The sequence below is a fragment of the Wolffia australiana genome, chromosome 4, assembly GCF_029677425.1.
Source record: "Wolffia australiana isolate 7733 chromosome 4, ASM2967742v1".
NCBI classification, from domain to species: Eukaryota; Viridiplantae; Streptophyta; class Magnoliopsida; order Alismatales; family Araceae; genus Wolffia; species Wolffia australiana.
The window spans coordinates 21,132,996-21,145,000 of record NC_135838.1 but is presented as its reverse complement, the minus strand read 5'-3'; the positions used below and the strand labels follow the sequence as shown (position 1 = coordinate 21,145,000).

The window sequence follows — 12,005 nt, the reverse complement described above, 5'->3', positions numbered from 1 at the left end:
GTGGGCTTCTTCCTTAGCTTCACTTCCGACCTGGTCTTCTCTTTCCTTAGAAGCAAAGAGCTGGTTATCCCGCTTGGGTTGACCATTGGCGTCATGGCCGCTGACCTCCTCATGGAAACAGCTAAGGAGTTGCATTATCAAGTAGGTCAATCCTCACTTTCTTCTCAGAATTTTTCTTGGATTGTTTGTTATCTCAAAACTCTTTTTTTTTGACATTTTTGAAGGCCAATGACTATGGGAAGACGCTTCTTGGTGTTGGGTCAGTCTTTGTCTGCGCCAAGGTTTTTGCTCTGTGCTTTGATTTGCCTGGACGGATGGTGCTTGCCCACGTCGGCAATGGGGGGCTTATGCAACTGCTGTGGCTTTGGAAGCAAGCCAAGGGAAGTGTAGCAAATGATGATCAACCTTGAGATTATTTTGAAAATTTTTATTTTGAAAATTTTAACCTAACCTAATTTGAGTTCAGTCTCTGTTCAAAACTTTTCTGTTAGGTTAGGAGAAACCTAGAAAATTTCAGAAAGTGTAGGATGGTCTCATCTTCGTTGTCAGCTGGTGTCAAAGTAACTCACATAGCTTTGTCCTTTCAACTTAAAGGGCGAGGTTAACCCTAGAAACAGAATGATCATTCTCTTGGTTATGTGGGACTCGTGATATGGATGGATGATGATGATGCTGATTTCATCATCTTCATGGGCTTCCATAGACATTGTCATCGTCATTGCATCCACAAGATGAGGTATGGATAGTGTCAATTATGATGGCACAACACCAACCATGGGATCGATGAAGATTATGAGAGATGAAAATAAGAGCAAGCGTGTATTTAAATGTTGTTTTAAAAATGTTTAAAATACATCTACCCATGACTTCTCGACATTATAGAAACTGTTTTGCGAATTTTTTTAAAATTGGACTTTAAAATGTTAAGTATATGTCTCCATATCCATCTATCAATTTGTATGATATATCTGTTCTCTTTATCTCTGTCTTTATTTTCATCTCTGTCTCATATTTGTGCAGCTCTGTTTATCACTCTTATGTCTATTACTAGAATAAATCAATTATTATTTCTCTCAATCTCCGACTCTGCCAGCGGCAACGCCAATGTCTGACAAAAGAAAATTCTTGGCTCTCTAACTCTGGACCAGTGCTAACAAAACAAAGATCCATGTAGAGTCAAACGAAGCATTTATCTTGTGAACACTTATTTAAAATAATTTTTTTCTAGTAAAGGGGTTAATCTGCTCAATAAAAACGGGAAAAACAGAAAATGAGCTTATTTGGCTTAATAGGCCAACTGGACCATTTGACCCAATAAGATATGCCCTCTCAACCCCGGACCTGCTCTATTGTTCAGATAAACTTAGTCAGCCTGACCCTTGTTGAGCTGAACCAGCCCCACGTTTACCTCATCCTTAGTAACCCACAACTTTGGTCAACTGAGCAGGTCCAATTGACGACCCTTAAGTTTAGGCTGACTTTAGATTAGCCCAACATAAGACATCAAATGGTCAACCAGCCAACAATCAATTTCATAATTCGAAGCTGACTTTTAATGTAAACTTTTTTCATTGACCTTTATTTTGACCAATATGCGTGGCCAAAGGTATGTTTCATATCAAGATATGATCCATTTTTTCTAAGGTCTTGGTCTTTGAAATCATTAAAACCAGAGATACACCAATCCATATGAATGCCTTTGCCAGAACTACGCGTGAATATTTTTTATCCCCACTCACACATTACAATTCTAGAACATTGTCATGACGGCCATTAATAAATATGCCATCATCTCAATAATTTTCTTGGGTGCAATAATACTTTTCTCCATGCACATTATCAACATAATTATTTTTTTCCGGATGTTTCACATTTACGAATGGCCTATAATTACTTGATGAATGTTTTAAGTTGAGGAAAGTGCCGTGTCGAGAAACTGAATTAGGGTTTCGATGAAAAAGCCCGGTTCTTTTTTTAAATACAACGTTGCCTACTCACTTCCGGTTGGTACAGATTATCTAAACCACCAAAATTGAGTCCAGCTCTCTAAAAAATGTTGGTAGACCCTTAAAATAGTGAGGACAATGATGACCTTTGACTTTGAAAGCATTTTGACGACCTCAGAGAAAGCTAATAAAAGTAACCTCAAAAGTTTATCCTGGCTTCAGTTGTTATTTTTGAAGGAATTGAGATACACAATTACCATAAATTTCACTATTTTGTCTTCTTCTAGGCTGCTTCAATAAATGTCATATGATGCATTTCACCCTAGTGGATATTTATTTGGAAAGCAAGTTATCTTACTACATACTAACCATTTACTGAGATTTATATATAAACTTGAAAAATGGTGTGAAATCGTTTTATTTTTCCGTACCAAGACATTTTTCAACATGACCATTATCAAAGCATACCTCTAATACTAAGCTCCTTCAAGCCTCCTTGGACAAATATGTTAGAGATAAATGCCATGGACGACATGTGACACAAGAGCAAGTATCATTCAGATACATTTCCAATTTTAGACCCATAATTCATGATTTATAGTTTAATCAATGGTGACAGCACAAACAAGATAAGGCAAAACCGATGATCAATGTTTGGGAGGGAAATTTGACAAAATATAACTTCATGTGAAAGTCAGATTATAAGCATAGACATTTAGTACACGATAGAACACATTTTCAAGGTATTCATATCAGTGGGAACCCACTAACTCAACACAAAAGCAAATTCACAATGGTTCTATGCATCATTAATATATAGAAATGTGATCTCAAAATTGCACCATGGTTTGGGGGGAGGGAGGGAGGAGGTTAGGATTATCCAATGTCAGGGGCACTTTATTGACTAGTCAGAGTAACTCACATAGCTTTGTCGTTTCAATTTCAGATATTTGGGTAGCTGTGCACTGTATAATGTACATTATCTAGTGACATGCACATGCAAAGTTTTTAAAAATGTTATGCCTAATCATAGGAAATTCTGCATTTGTGAGGATTCAGAATACGGAATTCTTTAGAAATAAAAATATAGGACTACAGATTTTTCCATACACAACCTAGAAGACATCAGGAGCATATATTATTGCATGTATATGAACCTAAAGTAAGTTTTGGTCTAAGGACTGCGATTTCTGAAGAAATTGAGAGAGCAGAAATCCATAAAAAGCCCAGTTGGGGACCTATAGTTAAAAATGACTTAATTGTGATGCATGCGTCACTTGATATGGAGAGTTTATCAAATAAAAAAGGTCTAAAGTGTATACGTTATGAGAATGATACTTATGAAAGTCACATAAATATACACATATTATTAATCTTAATCTAATGCTCCAAGTCGCTAATAATTAGTATATCATCGCTAATAATGTTACTTGACAAGAAGTCAAGAATGCCAGTACGATTCTTTTATCTTATTTTGGCATTAATATTTAATTAAATTATACAAAAATCTTAAGGTCCGAAAAGTGAGTACAGAATCTTAAATGGGATTTATTTTAGTTTCTTTTTATTACCATTAGTATTTAGGTTATATCTTATGCTTTTTTGCAGCATAAAATACATTCATTTTAATGAGAGTTAATAAACTCCTCAATCAGGCCAGATTTTGTTACTAAAAAAATGGTTGTACATCTTTTTAATTGGTTATTCTCATCTTTGATCCATTGCTTCTACAAATATAGAGCATATGTATCGACGTTAAGTGTATATGAATCTCACTTTATTCTTATTATGAGAAGCTCTTTATCAACCTGCCCTTCATTAAAAGGTTGAGCAGTCTTATTAAGCTCTCGCAGATTAACAGTATTGTTTTCCAGAGATATCTTTTCTCATCCAAATATTATGAAAATTGTGTCGACTTCTAGCTCGTGTTCATTGCATATTGTTATAATTACAAGATTATCCTAACTTATGAACTCAAGAACAACGGAGGAGAAGTTTTTGAAAGGAGAGACACTTCGTAAAGCTTAAAGAAGACAACTCAAGCAAAGAGAAAGGATTGGAACTTCAACTTTAGGCCAAGAGAAATGATACCGTTCACTGCTGAATTTATTTCAATTCAATAGGACCTCAAAAAAGGCAGGTAAGCTAAATTAAAATCACTTCATCCTTAAATCCCAAGCTCAAGAGATAAATGCATGTCTTATCATAATAACCATCCCTACATCAGACCTTAAAAGGGTAGGAAACTTTGTCAGTCTACCAGTCACCGAACTATCCTATGAAGTTTTACTATGTTTTGTTTGCACTAGATGCCTTCATCATTCACTTACTGCTATGTTACAACATTTATTAATATACTATATCTCAGGTTGAACAACTTGTACAGTTTTCAGAACACTTGCAGAAGGGAGCATTCTCCCTTAGATTATATCAGGTTTAATCTTTTTTCTCCTTATTTGATAGGTTAACGCTCGTGGTACATGTTATAGAATACTCGGTGCCGACATAATCGGATACAGAAGTAACTGTCGTTACATGTGAAAGCAAAAGGCCAAGGGAAAACAGAAAAGCTACACCAACCAAGATCACTCTTGGTGTTCAACAGTCTCTCCCTACTGCTGCCACCTTGAACCTAATACTGATATCTTTTGGCGCGTGTAAAATAGCTATGGGCTACCAAACAAAGGAGAAAGGTAAATAGAATATCCTAGAAATATTTAATGTGCAATGTTCTTCCAACGAAGCTCTGGGAACTAATGGGAAGTTCAGAACTTTTTTGGACGCGTCAACCTGAGTATCCACAATCCAGCTTGGATGCATCCTGCAAAAGTCGAACGATAAATCAACATCAGGGTTTAAATTGCATCCCAGGTCTGTCTTTTCAAGACAGGGAGGTGGGACCATCTTTGTCTTCTCTTGGACATAAGAGGAAACGCAAAAGGTAAAACTCGAGTACAAAGATAGTAAAAGAAAATGGGTACAAGTAAGCCGGATCAAGCTTATACCCAGTCCAGAGTACCTTATCTTATGCGAACTGGATCTTTGTGGGGAGGGGGGGTGCCCTCTCAAATCTGTTTAAAATCACAGGTAGGCAAGCTAAGGCGCACAGTGAGAGCGAGACAAAAAGAGAGACAATAGTGACATGAGAAAGATGATAGAAAAAGAAGAATGAGCGAAATAAAATAAAGAGAACGATACATAACGACAAAGAGAGTGAAACGGGTGAGAGGAGAAAGAAGAGAGATTAAGAAGAGTGGGATCAAAGTAAAAGAATAGAGCGAAGGGGAATCTGAAAGAAGCGAGGAGAGACGTGAGATTAAGAGGAGAAAATAAAAGAGGACAACACATTAAGAGGAGGGTGAATAAAAGCAGGAAAGATAGAGTAGAAAGAACCAGAGAAGAGTTTGAACAAGTGCGAGACGAGAAAGATAGGAGTGGATGACAGTATGAGATCCAGAGAAGAGAGGAATAGACAAAAGACTGATAGCTAGCAAGAGAGGGAAGAGAAGAGAAGACGACGGGTCAAAACCAGTATGAATAAAGGAGAGAGAGAGAGAGTAGGAAAAGCCAGAGAATAGACCAAGCAGTCAAGAGACGAGAATGATAAGACTGTGTGATATCCAGAGAACAGAGGAAAATACGGAAGTGGTGGGCAGGGCAGGTGGGAAAGGCAGAAAGGGAGAGGTGGAGACAGAGATAGACATACAGAGAGAGACAGAGAGGAAGGAATGGAGGAAGAGAGAGTGGGAGGAGGGAGATCGATAGATGGTTAGCTAGAGAGAGGGAGAGAGCGAGGGACTTATATAGAGAGAGATAGATGGAACCTAGATCGAGAGAAAGATGGATAGATAGATATCTGGAGAGAGAGAGAGAAAGACAAAGACGGATATAGTGATAGCTGGAGAGAGAGAGATGGAAATTATAAATAACCTTAGAGAGATGGATATATGGATAGAGAGAGAGAGGGAGAGAAGGAATTATGGATAGCTATAGAGGGAGATGGAGAGATGGAAAGCTAGAGAGAGATGGAATTATGGATAGCTGTAGAATGATATGGATAGATGGATAGATGAATAGCTAGAGAGAGAGAGAGGGAATTATTGATAGCTATAGAATGAGATGGATAGATGGATAGCTAGAGAGAGAGAGAGGGAATTATTGATAGCTATAGAGAGATGAACAGATGGATAGCTACAGAGAGAGATGGAATTAGGATAGCTTTAGAGAGAGAGAGATGGAATTATGGATAGCTTTAGAGAGAGAGACGGAATTATGGATAGTTTTAGAGAGAGATGGATAGCTGGACGTAGATGGATGGATAGATGGATCAACGCGGAGAGAGAAAGAAGAAAAGAGAGATGGATTGCCAGGGAGAGATTGATGGATAGATGGGTCGATGCGGAGAGAGAAAAAAGAAAAGAGAGAGATGGATAGCTAGGGAGAGATGGATGGATAGATGGATCAATGCGGAGAGAGGAGGGAGAGAGAGAGACTGAAAACCAGCTCGTGAACTCTCTTAGCCTTGGACAGGCGAAAGAACTGCGCAGTCTAGACGCGCGCCGCTACTCGGTAGGGCCAACGACGAGACCAGCCCATCACCGCAAGGACGTACGATAAATGATGATCACATTACGAACGCGTGGGGAATGTCGGGCGGCGACACAGCTGAGGCAGGAAATGAATGATTATCAGCAGATAGAACAAGAACAGGCGGACATCGCCATCATCCTTCCTATCCCTATCTATAACACAGAGAGCTCGCACTCACGAGCGGACCAGACAACTACGTTACATGGTATCGGACCAGGCCGCGAAGAGCGGAATCTGGCCCATCGTAGGCACCGCCGGTCTGCCCCACGGGTTAAACATCATGGACAGGCAACCTCTATCGGGGCTTTCTTCTTCCTTTGAACTGCTAAAGCTGCTGACGAAGGACGACCCCTTCGTCAACCGTGTAGAGTCTTCGGTCGCGTCCGTCATTTCCATCGTCGCCAGGGCTTGGAAAGGCGGCGCCACCGTCGTCCTCCACGTAGGGCCGTCGTTCTGCGGCGACGCGACTCCAGTACCGGCTTTCTCCGGCGGAGTCGCGGCGGAGCTGGTGAGCACGTCCGTCTTCCTCCGGGCGAGGTCGCTGGAGAGCAAGCTGCTGCTGGCGGCGATCTTCTCCACGTCGTATCTGCTTATGTCGAAGTTCGTCACTGCGTTGGCGCCTCGGAACTTGATCGCGGCCACGTCGTACGCCTCCGCCGCCTCCTCTTGCGTGCCTGCAAAATTCCCCGTCGTTAGAAACTAACTCTCCATGCACATAAAACACTCGCTTCCTCCTCCCTCTAAAAATCCCTCTCAACGAGCTGCCGTAGAACTTACTGAAAGTGCCGAGATAGAGGTCCTTGTTCCCCGCGACGCGGCCAATCCGGGCCTGCCATCTCCCGTGTTGATGGTGCCTGAGGCCAACGAGACGACCAAAGTTAACAAAGTCTAACAATGGTGAACGGCGAGTCATCGCGTGCAGAGTGAGGGAATACCTTGTGACTCCTCTGTAGATGGAGGCGCCCCGGGAGAACCCACTGCTCTTTCTGGAAACACCGTTAGACACATAAGTATGAGCGAAAGCGGGAAAACGAAGGGCCGGATGAAGGTAGACGAAGGTGCAAACCTTCTGAGATGAGCAACGTATTCTTGCCGGGTCATGTTCTTCATGTCCTCGAGCTCGGTCTGGTAAGTCTCGATCTGCATGGAAAAAGCGGTCAGCGCTTTTCCGCCGGCAACGAAGCGAAGCGTATAACGTTACGTACCGGGAAGTTGATGTGGGTCGAAGGTCCCCAGTACTTGAGTGCTGCTAGATCGTAGGCTCTAGCTGCTTTTTCCTCCGTATCGTACCCTCCTGAGAACGATGACGAGAGAGAGAAGGCTTACGAGTCAGACTATTGGGATAAATTTAAGAGATTGCGTTGCAGTCGAAAAGAAGACGAGGCTGCTCACCGAGATAAACTGGCGATGATGAAGCAGATAATCACCACAGAAAAGAAATAAAAATATCAGCAGAGGAAGCATTAACAAATAAGAAGGGCAATTTCTGGAGTTTCTTGAGAGACTCACCTTGTCGGCCCTTCCTCGTCTGGCCTTCCTTCTTGCAGCTGTTGTCCCAGAGGTGGGCTTCATATCTCCCCGTCCATCTATGCCTGCCAGAGAAATAGAACCTTAATAAGCAGTGCCCTTGAATCTCACTATGGTATTAGCAATAGCGTAAACAATGGAATCTTAATAGTAAGCTTAAGGAAACCTTGTGACGCCTCTGTACTGAGAAGTTCTCTGGCCGAAGGTATCGATGGACTTGCGGTGGACGGTCTGCTTGTGAGGACCTCGGGAGCTGGCCCTTCTCTTGAGCGAGTCCAAGGTGATGCACTGATTGGCGACGATGTGTGGAGGCGCGGTGATGCAGCTGGACTGCGAGCCGGGGCTCATGGACAGGCTCAGTGGCTTGAAGTCCGCGTGGACCAGAGGGGCCGGTGGCTCGCACGCGAGCCCGTCGCCGTAGTCCCGGGCCATGGCCTGATACAGGTCCTGGCTCGAGAGGGTGGCGCAGATTGGCTCGGGCAGCGGCTGGAAGTGTGGTTGGGGGAGAAGGTCGAGAGGGTGGCTGCGGCCGTAGTAGATGCTGTCGAGACTGAGGGCCATGGCTTGGGTCTCGCTGCTCCCGTACTGGTGATGGGCGCCCATGTTGGGGCCCCCTCGGAGGAAATCTTCCAGCTTTGGAGACGGTGACGGCGCCATCCCTTCATTAAAGTTGAGAACAATGTCAGAATCAGAAGAAGAAGCTAGAACAAGAAGAGGAAGATGAAGCAGCTAGAGGAAGAAGAGGAAGAAGAAGAATCTATAATAATAAGAAGAAGAAAGGGATAGGTGATGACCTTGAGATTCTGGGCGAGATCGAGTGAGGGCTTCCATCAAACAAAGAGAGCCGTCGGACTTGAGCGGCATGACGGGGAACTGCGGGCAAAAGGCCGCGTTACCGTTGTCCATGCCGTAGCAGATATCGGATTGAGGAGCGAGAAAGAAGGCGCTGGCTGCAGAGGTCTGAACGTGAGGATGATGAGAGACGTGGCTGTGATGCGAGTCAGTCGGCAGCTCCATAGTCAGATTTGGTGTGAGGGAGAAACCCAGCCAACCGCCATTGTCGAGGGACTTCATTCTCTCTTCCTTTCTTCTCTTTCTTTCTCTCTTTCTTGCTTCCTTCCTTCTAACGGGGTGTATCAATCATTGGTTGCAGAGCAGCCCGAAGAGAGAGGGATAAGAAACTGGACAACTCTTCTCTACGACTACTGCGACTACCCACATTCCAACTTGGAGAAAGAAGTGGAACACAATGAGAGAAAGGATCAGAATCCGGCCCTTATAACGGAGCAAAACGGATGCCCGGTCCTTCCCATAGGGATCTGTGATCTGAGATAGACCATATTTATAGCTTTTTGTTGGACTTCTCGATGTTTTTTTTTCTCTCGCAAGAGGTTTGAACCCTAATAAAGCCTGAGCAGGAAGAGCGAGCGATTCAAAACGGAGTAATTGAATTTCCAACGTTTGCTTTTCTTGCAGCAAGCTGTAGAGTATCTAGCGGGCCACGGCAAAACAAGCTGCTTTTTCCTTGGCGGTCTCTTGGCCGCGGCATTTGATAGATTGACAGGGCGGACAACTGGCCCTCTAGTCAATTCACAACAGCAACAGTGCTATCTCTGCGCATGTAGCCTGCTCTGCGACCCCAGCACCGAATTAAGAAAATTTTCTTCCGCGCCCTCTCATGTCACTCAGTAGGAAACTTCGAAAAAAATAATTGACAAATTACGCAGGTGTTTGACAACGTAATCCGCGACATTTCTCGGAATTATGAACGAAAAGACACGGCCCGGGTGTCCCAGGGCCCTGGGAAATCTTCTTAATCTCTTTGCTATCTAAATGCATGCGAACTCAGGATCGGGCAACGCAATTAGACAACGAAGCGATCTGTTCTGTCTCTTTTGATTGCTATCATAATGACACACACGCACATACTCCCTCCCTCTCTCTCCATATTTATCTCTGTATATCTATACTTCAACTGTTGATGGGCGGAGTAGGTGCATTCACCGCATCCTGCGACCCTCGTCCCTCTCCCTTTCAATCCTCCCTTTAATGGGTCGCAAGTGTAAAGTCGCCTCTCTCTGTCTCTGTATTTGCGTCGACGAATTAATCAATCGGGAGAGTAAAACGGGGTTTGACAATGTACGATGTGCATGCAGGACACTGCAGCTGCACAGCTCAAGTCAACACTCACCTTGCTCAGCTCCCAAACAGAGTAATTCTCAGGAGAAACGTCGCTCGGACACGATACCCATCATGGACTCATCTGGGTAATCTTCTTTTGCGGCAATACATCTCATGAACCATCGCTCTGGCGCCTGGCCGGAAGCTGTTCGTCGAAAGGACTGCGGCCATCGTTTGCAGGAGACCCCCGACATAGCAAAATCATTAATATATTCCATGGTTTTAATGACTGCAGTTCGTTGTTACATCACATCAATATCCACGTCAGCAGATGAGGAGCTAATTCATCGATTACGGGAGGTCAACGGCGTGGCGAGATCGGCTGCATTTGCTGCCTCATTTGTTTCCCCTGCGCCAAAGTAAAATCTCTTTAATAGGGGATGGAAAAGGGCAGAGACCAGGATGAAATGCTCTTGAAAACTGGGGTATTTCATTTGGCGTATTTCAAGAGCCGTATTATATTTCATGTCAGAAGAAATAAGATCATCGCATTGAGAGGTTCTTATTGCGGTCATCAATTTCGTCTCGACGCATCTATTCGCGACGCCCACATTGCCATTCAATAGAATAATGCCTTTCATTTCGCCATAATGCACATCAAATGCTCGCAACACCTAGTCTTTGATGGCGTCTGAATCAAGAACGAGTAACCGCGGTTTAACGACGTCAGCAGACATTTTCTTTTATCAACTTACAGGAATTATCGATAATGCACTTCAAGAGAGAAAACGGGTCGGCAGAATTAGGTGAACGGGGCTCGCGGACGGTGTTTTATGATGCCTTCGTAGTAAATTGCATAGTTTAATGACGGAAGTAAATTGGTTTCTTTGTAGTTGCACCACTCAGCAAGACTTACGCCGGCGCTGGGCGGGCTCGTCCGCTGCTCAATCATGCGCATGGCAGAGTCGCCGGCGTAACCGCGGCGTTGTCTTGGCTATCGTCGACAACGCCGGAATCTAGAAGATTCTCTGGCTATTTTTATCGGCGGTGCAGCGGCGGTGCGGCGGCGGCTAGTTTAATCTCCGGCAGCGTCCTGAAGAAGAGGGATATGAAGAAGACGTTACCAGGGCGCCATGGAATGTCAGGACCGAAATTTCTCGCCAGGGCATTCAAATCTAAGCGATAAGCAAGCCATTAAAGTCCCACTCTCTTTCTTTCTCTCTTTCTCTATCTCTGTCTCTCTATCTAACTATCTCTGCCGGGGGGGAGTAAACTGGACGTAGACGGGAAGCCGGCATGGGCTTCAAGTGGTCGCGAAATCAAGGGTAGACAAGGGAATGTCATCTATTTTGCTCAGACAGGTCTTTCAACAAGTAATGGCTTGTTTATTGATTTAAAGAACGGCGGGGATTCGACGAGCCGATGATTTTCTCTAGAAGCAAACGAGCAAAGTGTTTTTGTGGAAGGGATCAAGGTTAATAAGCAAGTGGAGAAGGATTAAGGCTTGGGCGACAGACGCCGTACTGCGTCTGTGGGCATTTAATGCGAATAATTTGACGCAAGGATGAAGAAGGAATTATGAGCAAGTCGGTTCTTTGATGCTGCCCAATACCCATCAATGACACTCCACGTGAGAAGCCAGCATGAAAGCAAAATCTAAGTAAAGATCCCGCGGAAGAGGCGCAGAGAGCTTAAAGATGGGGAGTTCGTGTTGGGGATAGGGGTGAGGAGAGAGAGAGAAAGAAGACAGAAAGGGGCAGAGATATGGCGAGCCAGATACGGGGCAATGTAACGGCGACAGCGGACCGGAAGAAGGGAATT

General features: G+C 43.8%; 2 protein-coding genes across 2 annotated transcripts in view; one reads left to right on the top strand and one right to left on the bottom strand.

Moving 5' to 3' along the window:
- Positions 1-455, top strand: part of LOC144702348 (uncharacterized) — a 1,438-nt gene extending 983 nt beyond the window's left edge. The window contains exons 2-3 of the mRNA XM_078574358.1: positions 1-141; positions 225-455. The exon at positions 1-141 is cut by the window's left edge and continues 264 nt beyond it. Coding sequence (XP_078430484.1) covers positions 1-141; positions 225-410 — 327 coding nt within the window. The 3' untranslated portion in view covers positions 411-455. The remainder of the gene's footprint in view (positions 142-224) is intronic.
- A 6,100-nt stretch (positions 456-6,555) lies between these two features.
- LOC144702347 (AP2-like ethylene-responsive transcription factor ANT) lies at positions 6,556-9,362 on the bottom strand. The gene is made up of 9 exons (XM_078574356.1): positions 8,858-9,362; positions 8,230-8,722; positions 8,046-8,128; positions 7,929-7,937; positions 7,742-7,830; positions 7,603-7,676; positions 7,472-7,522; positions 7,314-7,390; positions 6,556-7,210 (listed from the first exon to the last, which is right to left on the bottom strand). Exons 1-9 carry the CDS (start codon positions 9,135-9,137, stop codon positions 6,735-6,737), a joined length of 1,632 nt encoding a protein of 543 aa, XP_078430482.1. The 5' UTR covers positions 9,138-9,362; the 3' UTR covers positions 6,556-6,734.
- Positions 9,363-12,005: the final 2,643 nt, after the last annotated feature.

Bases quoted from the DNA above. Each gene is read 5' to 3' on its own strand.
- LOC144702347 (XM_078574356.1), bottom strand. From the start codon at position 9,137: ATGAAGTCCCTCGACAATGGCGGTTGGCTGGGTTTCTCCCTCACACCA. The intron at 8,129-8,229 runs GTTTCCTTAAGC...TTTCTCTGGCAG, and splicing joins CAGTACAGAGGCGTCACAAG to GCATAGATGGACGGGGAGAT. The intron at 7,391-7,471 runs GTATTCCCTCAC...CGTTGGCCTCAG, and splicing joins ATCTACAGAGGAGTCACAAG to GCACCATCAACACGGGAGAT.